The 16,486-nt window shown below is 47.5% G+C and overlaps 1 protein-coding gene across 1 annotated transcript in view; it reads right to left on the bottom strand.

Annotated features, from left to right (window-relative positions):
* Positions 1–113: 113 nt before the first annotated feature.
* BIN2 (bridging integrator 2) overlaps positions 114–16,486 on the bottom strand; it is a 53,273-nt gene continuing 36,900 nt past the window's right edge. Inside the window, exons 9-13 of the mRNA XM_083484652.1 lie at positions 15,686–15,768; positions 12,377–13,178; positions 8,409–8,480; positions 7,427–7,522; positions 114–1,130 (exon numbers count right to left, since the gene is read on the bottom strand). Of these exons, the coding sequence (XP_083340778.1) occupies positions 1,020–1,130; positions 7,427–7,522; positions 8,409–8,480; positions 12,377–13,178; positions 15,686–15,768 (1,164 nt within the window). The 3' untranslated portion in view covers positions 114–1,019. The remainder of the gene's footprint in view (positions 1,131–7,426; positions 7,523–8,408; positions 8,481–12,376; positions 13,179–15,685; positions 15,769–16,486) is intronic.

Below are 16,486 nucleotides of genomic sequence, written 5' to 3'. Positions count from 1 at the left end.
CAAAACGCTCACTCCCCATTAACTCTTTGTGATGCTGATGAGAGGCTGGCAAGCACACAAGACCCACAGCCTTGTCCCTTGTGCTCACAGGCAGATCACACAGGGCCACCAGGTTAATCAAAACACGGTTTATTGAAATATGTTGGTTTTACAAATTAAAAAGAAGGGAGAGGGTCAAAGCAAGCAAATATAATTTATATGGTCCTCTGAGAGTTAGCTAGTTTGGGTCAGCATTACATTCCAGAGAGTTACTTCCAGGAAGCTTTGAAACAAGCTGTGAGGCTGATTCCTAGGCTACAAAACCCCTGCACAAAAAACGCTTCAGTGAAGGAATTAACTTGGAGCCTGTAAACAGAAGGCCATATGTGAAATCACATACACAGTTATATTTTGTTGTACATATGGGCAAGTGCACAGTTATACACCAAGCAGGTACGGCCAATCGCAACTTCCTACCATGTGTACGCACAAAGCAAATACATGAATGTACACAGATGTTGTGTGTCAATTTATCCAGTGGACATGTGGTAAATCCCTATTCTGTGTCTACTACCAAGCAGAATCAGCCCATTTGTTGTGGGCCCATTATAATAATTCGTAATAAGCTCTTGAGCTGAATGCCAGTGCCAATGCATTATCTGGCAACATTCACATTTCAGCATGTAGCTTTGGGAGGGGACTCCTTTGAGAAAACTATATGGGGTCAGAGGCAAAGACTCTCAGTTCCCACCCCTCAAAATGGCCCGCCAGCCATCACTGTTATCACAACTCCAACTCACTCTTTCACTTCTGAAAAGGACTGGAAGGGCCAAAGAGTGACCCTCAGAGGGATGGATTTGGCTGCATGGGGAGGAGGACAGATTCAAGAAAGAATGCAATCTACATTTTTATCACATTGACAAGGTGCTACGTGGGTGAAAGAACAAGTAACATGGAGTTTTGGCAAATCAGCATTTGAACAGAAGGGCTTTCTCTTCATTGAGTTCTCTCTTCACCCTGTTTCTGCTCCAGACCTGAGTTTATTCCAAAGGGATAGATTTAATGAGATGTTGTGGGAAAATTCCTTTCAGTAGCATATTCTGGTTCTCTTTCCAGTCTTTCTCCTTTATACCCATCAGGAATCCTTTTTCCTAGAAAAAAGAAAGAAAAATCCCCCACTCTTAAGTCAGGTTAACAAGACCTTTCCCATCACTACAGCCCAGAGAGTCTTCTCAGCATAGGCAATGTGCTTAAAAGCCAGTAAGTTTATTAAATTGCTCCCACATGGAAGACACCATGTGCAGGTGTGCTCATCGCATGGCTACAAATCATTCAGCAAATCACACAATGTAGTTTTCAGAGCAGAATTCAAGGCTCACCATCTTAATGATGATGATGTTGATAATTCACAACAGCAAAAAGTAGCATACTTCCCCCCCCAGCCTCAGAACTTCACATAAAAACTCCAAATTTGGATTTCAAAATCTAATATTTCTGAATGCATAGATTTGTTTTTGAAGCGTATTACATCTCTCTCTACACAAACACACACTATATTTGCACTAGTCTGTTGTCTTGTTGGTGACCGGTTGTGCAAGCTCCAGGATGAGGGAAGCATTTGAGACAGGCAGGCAGTAGGGCAAGTGCGTGGGGCAGAAGATGAGTGAACTGGGTTTGTGGCAGCAGGGAAAGCAAGTAGCAGGCAGGCAAGCAAGCAAACTGGGCTTTGGTGGGGGTGGAAGCAGGTGAGTGAATTTGCCTTGAAGCAGTGAGTGGACTGAGGAAGTCGGGGAGCCTGGTGGTGGAGGCAGGCAGAAGAGATTGGGTGAAGAATAAGGGAATGGGCTTAGGAGAAAGGGGCTTCAGCAAAGAGCAAAGGGGCTTTGGTGAGGCGTAACAATGGCCACTGGGCCCATCACCTCCTGGTATATAGAAGGGGAAGAAATGAAGGCAGTGAGAGATTTTACTTTCTTGGGCTCCATGATCACTGCAGATGGTGACAGCAGCCACGAAACTAAAAGACGCCTGCTTCTTGGGAGAAAAGCAATGGCAAACCTAGACAGCATCTTAAAAAGTAGAGACATCACCTTGCCAACAAAGGTCCATATAGTAAAAGCCATGGTTTTCCCAGTAGTGATGTATGGAAGTGAGAGCTGGACCATAAAGAAGGCTGATCGCCGAAGAATTGATGTTTTTGAATTATGGTGCTGGAGCAGACTCTTGAGAGTCCCATGGACTGCAAGAAGATCAAACCTCTCCATTCTGAAGGAAATCAGCCCTGAGTGCTCACTGGAAGGACAGATCCTGAAGCTGAGGCTCCAAGACTTTGGCCACCTCATGAGAAGAGAAGACTCCCTGGAAAAGACCCTGATGTTGGGAAAGATGGAGGGCACAAGGAGAAGGGGACGACAGAGGACGAGATGGTTGGATAGTGTTCTCGAAGCTACCAGCATGAGTTTGACCAAACTGCGGGAGGCAGTGGAAGACAGAAGTGCCTGGCGTGCTCTGGTCCAGGGGGTCACGAAGAGTCGGACACGACTTAATGGCTAAACAACAACAACAAAGGGAAAGAGAGGGAGCTTTGAGGAGGGGTTGTGGGGTTGGTGATTGAAGCAAACAGGGGCACCAGCCCCTAGGATGCATAAATTTGCACACAAACACACAATATCTCAGAAGTTGGTTGACCAAACTTCATTTTTAGCTTCCCCCCAAAATGGCTTGTGAAACTCAAAACCACCATATTCTTAAATTTTAAGCATTTTAAAACCACAGTTTTGTATTTTGAACAGGCAGCATATAGAAGCAAATTTCCATTTCATCTCCACGGTAAAAAAAACCCACAGAGCTGTGTGAAAGCATCTTGCAGATGGAAATGTTTTGCATCAAATGCAAGATTAAGTTCCTGATTGGCTTTGATTTAGGAAAATGTGAAGTGACAGTTTGAGTTCTCTAGGAGCCTAAATTTCAGATATTAAACACACTTTTGAGAGCAGGTTTAAAACTGAAGTGAAAAGGTTGTCCTGTCCCCCACCCCCGCTACATTTTATGATATCTGAAAAATTTATTCCTGACAGTAGTTAAAACACCAGTAGAGATGTACACAATCAAGAACAAAAGGGAGGGACCACAGCTTTATTTATTTACAGCTTCAATATAGCTCAGGGATAGAGTACGTGCTATTTAGGCAGAAAGGTCCAGAGTCAATCCCTGGCATCTTCAGTTAGAAAGGGTCGGGTAGCAGATGATATTAACTAAATCCAGTGTTGCCCTACTCAGAGTAAACCCATTGAAATTAATAGGCCACCTTAGGTAATTTCAGTGGGTTTGCTCTGAATATTGAATACAATCCTTTGTCTATGTTTGGCATTTTCTTTATTCTGTTGTGATGGTTTGCGATTTTACCACTGAACTTGATCATACTGTAAGGTAAAGGTAAAGGGACCCCTGACCATTAGGTCCAGTCGTGGACAACTCTGGGGTTGCACGCTCATCTCACTTTACTGGCCGAGGGAGCTGGCGTACAGCTTCCGGGTCATGTGGCCAGCATGGCGAACCAGAGCAGTGCACAGAAACGCCGTTTACCTTCCCGCCAGAGCGGTACCTATTTATCTATTTGTACTTTGATGTGCTTTCGAACTGCTAGCTGAGATAAGACTAAGAGCTGGTGGCTTGCCTAAGGCCACCTATGGGGTTGATGCCAGATTTGAATGCTGTACTTCCTGATTCATAGCTGCCCCTTTAGCTGCTATATTACACTAGCAGAAAAAGGAAATAAATACAGTGGTACCTTGGGTTAAGTACTTAATTCGTTCCGGAGGTCCGTTCTTAACCTGAAGCCCTACTTTAGCTAATGGGGCCTCCTGCTGCTGTCGCGCTGCCGGAGCACGATTTCTGTTCTCATCCTGAAGCAAAGTTCTTAACCCGAGGTAATATTTCTGGGTTAGGGGAGTCTGTAACCTGAAGCGTATGTAACCCGAGGTACCACTGTACACATTCAATGGCTTCTGTATAAAAGGATTTTCAAACGGTTAAAGTTGCAATGCATAGCATGCCGATTTGCCTTTAAATGTTCTGCCTTTGTAGGAAGCAAATGAGAGTGTGGAGAGAAGGGTGTGAAGGAGAGTTAATAATTGATAGAAGACAGTGGGTATGGGAACACACATGTAAATAGACTTAACACACGGCAGCAGCAGCTCTGCCTGCAGTTCCTGTTCCACGCAGAGAGCAGAGAATGCAACAAGGTCAGACTGTGCTTTCTATGAAACAACGGGGTCATGCCCCATAGCTATCAGAAACCCAACGAGGTTCTATTGTTTACACACACAAAAATCCAAAATATGCTCCACTCATCATGACTGGCACTAAAAAAATAATCAGCGCCAACATTTCTACGCCAATGGAACCCAAATTCTGCACCACGGAAAACTGGGTTATGGAGCCCATTATAAACTATGTAAATTATGAACACAGAGTGTGCACATGTGTATTCTGCAGGGCTGTGGGGCTGGTATCTTTCCTCCATCCCCCCGCCCCCAAATGTGCAAAGCCTTGCATGGGACAAAGAGCCACAGTTCCTTAGTTCCACACTAAGGTGTGTCTGACCCCACAACACCTCTTTCTTTGCCTCTGGGAGACAATAATCCAGTTGCTTCCTAGACACTGTGTTGAGCTACGACTTTTGATAAATTATAGACAAGGTCATCCCTTGGGTGATGGAATTCTGCAGGGCCCACAAGTGCCCACCTGCCCCTGCCATCGCTGGGCTTGTGTGGCTGCAGCGGCTGCTTCCAGAGAGATCTCACTAGAAGTTGCCATGGCACGGCCCCTTTAAGCAAGGTTGCAGGGCGGGGGAGAAACAGGCAGTGAAACGGAATGGCCTCAGTCCAGTATACCTGAAGGAGCGTCTCCACCCCCATTGTTCTGCCCGGACACTGAGGTCCAGTGCTGAGGGCCTTCTGGTGGTTCCCTCATTGCGAGAAGTGAGGCTACAGGGAACCAGACAGAGGGCCTTCTCAGTAATGGCACCCGCCCTGTGGAACACCCTCCCACCAGATGTCAAAGAGAAAAACAACTACCAGACTTTGAGAAGACATCTGAAGGCAGCCCTGTTTAGGGAAGCTTTTAATGTTTAATAGGTTATTGTATTTTAATATTCTGTTGGTAGCCGCCCAGAGTGGCTGGAGAGGCCCAGCCAGATGGGTCGGGTATAAGTGGTAAATAACAACAACAACAACAACACAGGCTTAAGTAGTATGTGGACCGAGAACTCCCTGAAGTGCAAGCTGGATTTCGAAGGGGCAGTGGAACCAGAGACCAAATTGCAAACATGCGCTGGATTATGGAGAAAGCTAGAGAGTTCCAGAAAGACATCTACTTCTGCTTCATTGACTATGCAAAAGCCTTTGACTGTGTCGACCACAGCAAACAATGGCAAGTTCTTAAAGAAATGGGAGTGCCTGATCACCTCATCTGTCTCTTGAGAAATCTCTATATGGGACAAGAAGCTACAGTTAGAACTGGATATGGAACTACTGATTGGTTCAAAATTGGGAAAGGAGTACGGCAAGGCTGTATATTGTCTCCCTGCTTATTTAACTTATATGCAGAATTCATCATGTGAAAGGCTGGGCTGGATGAATCCCAAGCCGGAATTAAGATCGCTGGAAGAAATATCAACAACGTTAGATATGCAGATGACACAACCTTGATGGCCGAAAGTGAGGAGGAATTAAAGAACCTTTTAATGAGGGTGAAAGAGGAGAGCGCAAAATATGGTCTGAAGCTCAACATCAAAAAAACGAAGATCATGGCCACTGGTCCCATCACCTCCTGGCAAATAGAAGGGGAAGAAATGGAGGCAGTGAGAGATTTTACTTTCTTGGGCTCCATGATCACTGCAGATGGTGACAGCAGTCATGAAATTAAAAGACGCCTGCTCCTTGGGAGAAAGGCAATGGCAAACCTAGACAGCATCTTAAAAAGCAGAGACATCACCTTACCAACAAAGGTCCGTATAGTTAAAGCCATGGTTTTCCCAGTAGTGATGTATGGAAGTGAGAGCTGGACCATAAGGAAGGCTGATCGCCGAAGAATTGATGCTTTTGAATTATGGTGCTGGAGGAGACTCTTGAGAGTCCCATGGACTGCAAGAAGATCAAACCTATCCATTCTGAAGGAAATCAGCCCTGAGTGCTCACTGGAAGGACAGATCGTGAAGCTGAGGCTCCAATACTTTGGCCACCTCATGAGAAGAGAAAACTCCCTGGAAAAGACCCTGATTTTGGGAAAGATTGAGGGCACAAGGAGAAGGGGACAACAGAGGATGAGATGGTTGGACAGTGTTCTCGAAGCTACAAACATGAGTCTGACCAAACTGCGGGAGGCAGTGGAAGACAGGAGTGCCTGGCGTGCTCTGGTCCATGGGGTCACGAAGAGTCGGACACGACTAAACGACTAAACAACAACAACAACAACAATAATAATAATTGGTTGCCAACCTTTGATTTAAAAAATCCTGGCTTCCTTCATGGACCTAAGATGCAGGTCCATGGACTAGGCATGGAAGTTGTCCCAAACTGGAGGGTCAGAGTCTGCACCCTGGATGTACTTGGCAAGTCAGTGGGGGGAAGCCCAGGCAGGATGTGGTTGGTCATGGGCAAGGCCCTAGGGAATCCCGTGGGCACATGTGTGGGGGAGCATCTATAAGGGTGCTCTCTCTCAAAAATAAATGGGTTGCTTTTTCCAGACAAGACAACTTAAAAAATGGATAGTGCCATTATTTAATGGACTACTGGGCAGAAAGTAGATCAGGATCTACTGGTAGCTAAATTTGATGGAAATTGGTAATGGTTTAAGACTCCCAATGGTTGAACAATGACAACAAGAAAATAATACTCCCACCCCCCAAGAAGATTGTACTGAAATGAAGGATTTTCTTAATTGGGTGGGGGAAGGAGTTAACAAGGAGTGGATTTTTGGGACTTCCACTCCATTCTGCTGCTCAAAAACAAGAGCAGGCACCCCCAACCTTTGGCCCTCCAGATGTTTTGGACTACAATTCCCATCATCCCTGACCACTGGTCCTGTTAGCTAGGGATCATGGGAGTTGTAGGCCAAAACATCTGGGGGGCTGCAGGTTGGGGATGCCTGAAAAACAGCTTGAGCTCAGCATTCTTTAATTCTATATCTCTTGCTCCAGGTTCCGATTTGTTGATCTCAGGGTTTTAGTAAAAGAAGGAGAAGCAGATCCTACAAGCCTGAGGTCTGCTTAATCCTCTCCTCTCCTATTGAGGAGCTTCACGAGAAGAGCATTGGCTTTGCACATGTAAGCTTTGGGGCCACAGTTGGCCCTCTCTGGTTCCTAGGGCACCCTGTATCACATCAGTGCCAAGTATTGTCACCCATTAGCATTTCGAACAACAGTGCCAAATAAGTGCCCTGATTTTACCTCAGCCTCTTTATCTGACAGCACTAGCATGATTTCCCCTTCTCCAAACTGAAGGTGCTTCTCATCCTTGGAAGCGTGAGCTTGGACTGCCTGAGCCTGGAAAAGGAAACATGATACCAATGAAGCAATTCATTTCTAGACTGGGCAACTTGCAGGTCACACGTGTGTGTGTGTCTATAAGCCTCAAGAGTCATGCTATTCCCCCTTAACTCAGGCCTACTTTTTGTGACTCATTTACACAAGAGCCAAAGGTTCTGCCTGTAGATCAGGTAAAGGGTAAAGGGACCCCTGGTCGTTAGGTCCAGTCGTGACTGACTCTGGGGTTGCGGCGCTCATCTCGCTTTATTGGCCGAGGGAGCCGGTGTACAGCTTCCAGGTCATATGGCCAGCATGACTAAGCCGCTTCTGGCGAACCAGAGCAGCGCACAGAAACGCCGTTTACCTTCCCGCCGGAGCGGTACTTATTTATCTACAGTGGTGCCCCGCAAGACGAATGCCTCGCAAGACGGAAAACTCGCTAGACGAAAGGGTTTTCCATTTTGGAGGTGCTTCGCAAAACGAATCTCCTATGGGCTTGCTTCGCAAGACGAAAATGTCTTGTGAGTTCCTGCGGGTTTTTCCCCCTCCCCCCTTTTCTAAGCCGCTAAGCCGCTTATCAGCTGATCCGCTAAGCCGCTAAAAGCCGCTAATAGCGCTAATCCGCTAATCCGTCAATGGGCTTGCTTCGCAAGACGAAAAAACTGCTAGACGAAGAGAATCACAGAACGGATTCTTTTCGTCTTGCGAGGTACCACTGTACTTGCACTTTGATGTGCTTTCTAACTGCTAGGTTGGCAGGAGCAGGGACCGAGCAACGGGAGCTCACCCTGTCGCGGGGATTTGAACCGCCGACCTTCTGATCGGCAAGTCCTAGGCTCTGTTGTTTAACCCACAGCGCCACCCGTGTCCCTGTAGATCAGGTAAGCGAATGCTTTTTCCATACCTTGAAAAGGAAGCCCGAGGGCAACTTGCCATAATTCTTTTTCTTATCATCTGAGAAGAAGCTGGAGATGATCTGAAACAAAAAAGGGGCTTTCACTTATTGAACAGAATCACAGCACCAGATTTGAAATTTGACCAATAGGTGTCTGGAGGATGCTGCAAGTGTGTTTGAATACACACAGTATGGAATTCCTTTCTTATGGCTACTCCCTGAAGTACAAGTACTTTTCAGTATTATATTTTTTATTCCAGACAACTTTTGTTGCATACAGCCCCTGAGGCCAAATCATTAAAACACACACATATGGTGGCCTACACAGTGGCATCGCATGGGGAGGCCCAGAGGGGCATTTTTTTTTGTTTTTTTGGGGGGTGCACTTTGCTCCTCAACCCTGCCAACCCCACACGCTGTTGCGTCCTCTGTACACAGCCCTGCTGCATTGCAAAGCAGCACAAGGCTAGCAGGGCAGCGTGAGTGTGTTCTTTGGGAGTGTTGTGCCCGCCGAGGGTGGGCAGGGGTGTAGTGCGGCCCCACCCCCTGGGAACATGCGCCACCCCAGAGTGTGCTCACCTGCCCACCCTGCGCACCAGCCACACAAGCTACGCAGCAGGGCCTACAGACTCAACCATCAGCACCTATTCTATTCCTTCTTCGACGAAAGCAAAATGGAGAAGAGAGAGATGTGGCGGCCAGCCCTGTGCTTTTCTTACCTGCACAGGTGAGGTCACGCCCACCTCTGGTCACATGTAGAGGAAACAGGAAGTTTATCTACTGGCTGGACAAACATCCCTCTTCATGTCTAAACATGTCCACTCTAGGAATGTTGTATTTGACTGCTCTGTGTTTCACACCCCACAGTTTTATTGCAGTTGCTTTACTTATTTGTCACCTGCCCTGAGTGCAGGATATTAATGTTTTAAATCTTAAATTCATTCATCAATGCCTTGCTTGAGAGTCCCTTGGGGAGTTTTCAGGCATGTTAGAAGCCAATTAAGAGCCCTTTCGGAGCATCGTTTCCTTCAGCGATGGATTTGCAGGGATTACCAACATGCACATGACCTCCTTAAAGGAAATTGCATTGTCCCAGGGCAGTTTCTGCAATATGCTGCCACTTATGCCCAGTCACCAAAGTTGCATGAAGCACAGTCACTGTACTCTCAGTCCCCATCTCTCCATCGGCAACATGGGAGGAAGAGACTGACTTAGCCCACAGGTCCGTGTCCTGAGGGTTACTAACATACGTAAAGCATTTTTGAACATTGGCAGGGGGTGGGGAACACTGTAGAACTGTAGAGAGCCAGTGTGGTGTAGTGGTTAAGAGCGGTGGACTCGTAATCTGGTGAACTGGGTTCGCTTCCCCGCTCCTCCACATGCAGCTGCTGGGTGACCTTGGGCTAGTCACACTTCTCTGAAGTCTCTCAGCCCCACGCACCTCACAGAGTGTTTGTTGTGGGGGAAGAAGAGAAAGGAGATTGTGAACCACTTTGAGACTCCTTAGGGTAGTGATAAAATGGGATATCAAATCCAAACAACTCCTCCTCCTCCTCCTCCTCTTCTTCTTCTTCTTCTTCGTCTTCGTCTTCGTCCTCTTCTTCTTCTTGTTGTTGCTGCTACTTTGTCACAGGACAAAGGCACAAATCTGCCTTCAGTCAACAATCTCTGGGAACACCTCACACAGAGGTTTCCAAACAGTGAATTAGCAGCCCTAAAATGGTGCTGGTTTTTGGAGTCTGCACTGGTTTTTCCTGTCAGACAGGATTGGTACTCTTCATGTCTGGCATGTGTGATGCCTCCCCAATTAAATCTCCCAAGTGAGAGGCTCTGTTTTTTGGGAAAACTTTTGCAGCTGAGTAGCTTTTGTAGCTGCTGAGGCAATTTTGCACTGGAAGAAGGGCCTTGCTCTAAGGGAGAAATAACCAAATAAGTGGGAAAGGCAAATCTCTGTTAGAGTGCCGGGCTGTTTCCTTCATTGCCTGCTCATAATAAGATCCCAGAAACGTCTGGACTGTCTGTTGGCCTTGAGATTGATCTAACAGTACGGTTGTTATACTGCCCTGCATACAATCACCGTCTTCCTCCCCACTGTTTCTGTTGCTAAATTGCACACCTCTCTTGTTGGTTTCAGTATTGATTTCATAATGTATGCCTCTACCAACAATTAGGAAGACATATTACAAGAGCAACCAGGTAGACACACAATCGTATTATAGCAAGCTATTCCTCACATTGTTAGCTCTCAGAGAATGATGCATAAGGTAGATTTGAACTATGCAAAGCTATCTTGGAAGGTACAGCTTGGAGCAATTCTCCCACCTCCCCATCTCATTCTTTTGTAGCCTGGAAAGTGTAGGCGTTCTCATCTCACAATGTTCTCATTCTGAGAAATAACACAAGGTACCGTATTTTTCGCACCATAGGACGCACCGGACAATAGGACGCACTTTGTTTTAGAGGGGGGAGAACAAGAAAAAAAAATTCTCCCCCTCTCTGCCCAGCGCCCCTTCAGTGAAGCGGCAGGAGGCGCTGCACAGAGAGGGGGAGAACTTTCCCCCTCTTGTTTTCCCACTCTAAAACAAGGTGCCGTTTAAGGTGCGTTCAGGCGGCTACCTTGGAAGCCTGGAGAGCGAGAGGGGTCGGTGTGCACTGACCCATCTCGCTCTCCAGGCTTCAGGTTCCTTTCGACCTGCTATTTGGGGCTGGCGGGGGAAGCCCACCACCAGCCCCAAAGAGCAGGTCAGGGAGCAGCGGAAAGGCGCAGCGGAGAGGCTCCTGCCATAGCCGTGCATCACCTCTCCAGCCGGGAGAGGGTCGCGGGGCTATGGCTTCTTTAGCCCCGCGCGCGCGCTCTCCCGGCTGGAGAGGTGACACGGGGCTGTAGAGGTTCCTGCCATAGCCGCGCGTCACCTCTCCAGCCGGGAGAGGGTCGCGGGGCTATGGCGTCTTCGCTCCATAGGACGCACACACATTTCCCCTTCATTTTTGAAGGGGAAAAAGTGTGTCCTATAGAGCGAAAAATACGGTAATTCTGATTGCAGGATCCTTTTGCTTTTATTTATTTCTCTCCAAATTTGTGCTAAATAACAATGAATAATAATGACAAAAGCTACTTCTAAAATAATCACAACACAGTGCCTGGTGACAGGCAGTCAAGTCATGTATCCACAGCAGTGACCAGAGGAGAAATGACCACTGGGAGGAGCACAAAGAGAAGAAACACCATGGGGCATCTGCAGTAGCACAACCGGATGCCTTCATCTGCCCCAGCTGTAACAAAACATGCCTCTCCTGCATTGGTCTCTACAGCCACAGCAGGCGCTGCAACCTTCCAACAGCTTGACCTCAACCCCAAAGGTGTACTCCTTCATTGTCTCCCAAGACAGACAGATGCCATCAACAACCACAACAACCCAGACTTCCTACTGAGCTGAGTTTCCCTCCATTTCCTCTGTGTCCATCTCAACATGCCTTCCCACACACTGAATTTTTCATGCTAACATACAAAGCCACAAAAGAGGCACTTGCCCATCATTTTGCTCCTTAATGAGAAGACTAAGGTAAAGGTAAAGGGACCCCTGACCATTAGGTCCAGTCGTGACCGACTCTGGGGTTGTGGCGCTCATCTCGCTTTATTGGCTGAGGGAGCCGGCGTACAGCTTCTGGGTCATGTGGCCAGCAGGACTAAGCCGCTTCTGGCGAACCAGAGCAGCGCACGGAAACGCCGTTTACCTTTTTGCTGGAGTGGTACCTATTTATCTACTTGCACTTTGACGTGCTTTTGAACTGCTAGGTTGGCAGGAGCAGGGACCGAGTAGCGGGAGCTCACCCCGTCGCGGGGATTCGAACTGCCGACCTTCTGATCGGCAAGTCCTTCTGATCGGCAAGTCAGACTAAAGCTCCCTTAATGCTATCTACACAGCGTGCAGTTATCTAGTGGGTTTGGTTGAGCAGAACCCTCTCATGCCTTTTACCTGAGCATTGGTGGCCTTTGGGGAAACATCTATTTCTTCAATGCTTCCTTCACTGTTGACGTCATCTTCAGCATCCCTGAGTTCCTCTGGCTGCTGTTGAGCGGCCCCTTCTTTTGGTAAAGCAGGGGAAAGGCAGTCATTGGTGGTACTTGGTTCACCTTCTTGGGCTTCTTCAGCTTCAGATGAAGGATCTTGAGGATTGTCTTCAGGACGAACTGAACTCTCCCTGAGTGGCACCTTGTTCTCCTGATGGTCTGTCCCCCCAGTCTGAGCTTCATCCTGAGGGTTTTGGGGAGGTAGAGACAAGACCTCAACCCTTGGCTGCAACGAGGAACCCTCATCTTTCTCACAAGTATCACTGGCTTCAAAGTTACTCCTCAAAGGAGGCTGGGAGGTCTCTCCAGAGTCTTTGGGAACATTTGGGCTTTTGCCAGCAGCCTCCAGCACTGCCTCTGATAAAATTCCTGCTGCTATATCATTTGCAGCCTCCTCAACTTCCCAGGGGGTGCCTATGGGAATGCTGGGGGTTGTCTCTACTGTTTGGCTGTCGTCTTTGGCTTCACTAGCAGTTGAAGAGTCTGGCTTGGCCGCATCTGTAGCCAAAGATGCAGGTGTCTCTTCCTCTGCCTTGCTGGCCCCACCAGGCGCAGATGCTGCTTTGGTTGCCGAAGCAGATTCTCTTTCGTGATTTGAGGAAATGGCAGGAGGAGACGTGGGCATCTCACTTATGCTGTTCCTTGTAGGTATGGCAGAGGGGCTGGTTGGACTTACTGGAGACGAGATGACCAACGATGCTCTGTTACTGCATAACGAGAAACATAAGTTGTGTTACAAGGCTTGAACACGCAGCTTTATTCAGCCTCTATAGTGAAAGTAGACCTCTCCATGTATTTGAGCTACAGTGGTACCTCGGGTTACATACGCTTCAGGTTACAGACTCCGCTAACCCAGAAATAGTACCTTGGGTTAAGAACTTTGCTTCAGGATGAGAACAGAAATCGTGCTCCGGTGGCGTGGCGGCAGAAGGAGGCCCCATTAGCTAAAGTGGTGCTTCAGGTTAAGAACAGTTTCAGGTTAAGAACGGACCTCCGGAATGAATTAAGTACTTAACCCAAGGTACCACTGTATTTTAAAGGAATTTCTCCAAAACCTACACTTCTGGCATTGCCCAAAAATGTTCAGCAACTTCCAGATTTCACAGAAAACCCAATCTTAAGGCACAAGCCTCCCATGGCTTCCCTTAGCACCACCTCCCCTTGTCTGCTTGCTCCAGAAACTGACCACTGGCCCATCTTGGAGCATGTAATCTGCCTCAGGCCCTTTCAGGGGTCAGCAACCTTTTTCAGCAGGGGGCCGGTCCACTATCCCTCAGACCTTGTGGGGGGCTGGACTATATTTTGAAAATAATAATAATAATGAATGAATTCCTATGCCCCATAAATAACCCAGAGATGCATTTTAAATAAAAGGACACATTCTACTCATGTAAAAACATGGTTCCAGTTACAGATAGGTAGCCGTGTTGGTCTGCCATAGTCAAAATAAAAAAATTCCTTCCAGTAGCACCTTAAAGACCAACTAAGTTAGTTCCTGGTATGAGCTTTCGTGTGCATGCACACTTCTCTGCCAATCTCCCATTCCCACCACCCTTCTGAGTAATACCCCTCCCCACCTTCTCACTATATAGAAGGATCTGGCAACTTCTGTTTCAGTGTATCTGAAGAAGTGTGCATGCACACGAAAGCTCATACCAAGAACTAACTTAGTTGGTCTTTAAGGTGCTACTGGAAGGAATTTTTTAATGTAAAAACATGCTGATTCCTGGACCGTCTACGGGCCAGATTTAGAAGGCAGTTGGGCCACATCCGGCCCCCAGGCCTTAGTTTGCCTACCCATGCTTTAGACCTTGATCTGCTTATGACCCCCCAACTGCAATCCGTCTCTGACCTTAGCCAAGACTTGACAAATGATTACAAATCAGAGGCCGTCATGGATTGAACTGAGAGAGCATCTTCTCCTATAAGTGCCTCTCTGCTCTTAAGATTCAGTATATAAAACCCACTGGTTATTCTACCCTCCGTTAGTCAAGATGGCACTTTTCTGTGGCAGTCCCAAAGCTATGGAATCAGGTGGCTGCTGAGATCCAGTGTTGTAATCTTGGCCCATTTAAATGAACTGTAAGTGATGTGGCTGCTCGGTCAGTCTTTCTGAAGCTAACATGCTCCTCTGGAAAGGTTTTTTGTTTCTACTCTGACTGCTATTTAGTGGCTGTTCACATTTCCCCTTTCAAAGTTTCCACATGTACCGTATTTTTCGCTCTATAGGACACACTTTTCCCCCTCCAAAAATTAAGGGGAAATGTGTGTGCATCCTTTGGAGCAAATGCAGGCTCCTTGGCTTCAGCGATAGCAACGCGAAGCCTCCGAAGCGCAAAGGGAGCACTTCCTCCGTGCTCCGGAGGCTTTGTGTTGCTTTCGCTGAAGCCTGGAGAGTGAGAGGGGTCGGTGCGCACTGACCCCTCTCGCTCTCCAGGCTTCAGGGATTGCCGCCTGAAGCCTTTGGAGCGCAGCACGAGTTCCCGCTGTGCTCTGCAGGCTTCGGGTTCAGCAAAAGGAACCTGAAGCCTTTGGAGCGCAGCGGGAACTCGCGCTGTGCTCCGAGGTCTTCAGGGATCTTTGAGGCTGGCGGTGGGGGCAAGCAGCACTTCCTCCCACCGCCAGCCCCACAAGCTCAGGGGGCAGCGGGAAGGCTTCCACCCGCCAGCCCCAAAGAGCAGGTCGAAAGGAACCCAAAGCCTCCAGAGCCCAGCGGGAACTCCCGCCGCGCTCCTGAGGCTTTGGGTTGCCTTCACTGAAGCCTGGAGAGCGAGAGGGGTCAGTGCGCAGCGACCCCTTTCGCTCTCCAGGCTTCCAAGGTAGCAGCCTGAAGCCTCGGAGGCTTCGGGTGAATGCACCTTGAACGCACAGAACGCACCTTGAACGCACAGCTTCTATTTCTCCTGCTGCTTCGCTGAAGGGGCGCTGTGCAGAGAGGGGGAGAATTTTTTCCCTTGTTCTCCCCCTCTAAAACAAGGTGCATCCTATGGTCGGGTGCGTCCTATAGAGCGAAAAATGCGGTATTTTTGTTCTAAAACAGCTCCCTGCCTTGAGAAGCCCTGTTATTAAAAGATGGGTTATAAATCTTTTAATTAACTGACTGACAAACAAACCAGATCTCCTGGGATCCAAAGTGGAGAGGAGTTACTAGTTGCTCACATGGCTGCTGCTTCCCAGACTCCTCCATGCCCACAGGAAAGAGGAAATCACTTACCTTGACACCCCTTTAATAATGAAGACTTTATTGGAGTGCTGCTTTTCCAATGTGCTCATCACATCATACAGGTCATGGTTTAGCTACAAGCAGCAGCAACAAGAAAAGCAAATATCATTACCCAGTAATTAAGAAATTACTGCTATTCACTTACTCACGTAAAATAATTAATCCTGACTGACTGCTTCAAGTCAATGAGTGTTTCAAGCTTACTGGTTTATTTAAAATGTTTCTCAGACACTTTTCACTGCAATGCAGTTCCAGAGCGGGCTGTAATTAAAACAGAAACCCATCTCCTATTACAGCCACTCATAAAACATGGCAGATATACAGCAACCAGACAAAATAAAATAAAATGACATGAATATCCAGCAAAGGCCTGGGTGGAGATACACTTTTTCAGCTGGAAACGCAGACAGGTAGTCCCCAGCCATATCTCAGAGGGGAGGGAAATGGACCGCTGGGATGCCACCACCAAGAAGGCTCTGGAGCTTCTGATAGAGGTGGCAGACCCAGGAGAGCCCCCTTGCCAGATTTCAACAACCAGACAAATCTATACAGGAGGAGTCATTCTCTTAGGTATCCTGGCCCCAAGCTGTGTAGGACTTAATGTTGTCACTGCCTGCTTTATATCCCCTTCCTCTTGGAACTTTCCTCGGGGTACATCAGCTGACAGCTGCCCTTTCATATATTTTTGAGATTTAAAAATAAACAGCAGTTCCCTAGAGGCACTTTAACAATATTAGAAAGGAAGAATGATATCTGTTCCAATCATCATTCTTCCTTTCTAATACCAATAGT

Source organism: Podarcis liolepis, assembly GCF_965112155.1.
Source record: "Podarcis liolepis genome assembly, chromosome: 2".
In the NCBI taxonomy this organism is placed as follows: domain Eukaryota; kingdom Metazoa; phylum Chordata; class Lepidosauria; order Squamata; family Lacertidae; genus Podarcis; species Podarcis liolepis.
This window is presented reverse-complemented; position numbering and strand designations above follow the sequence as displayed.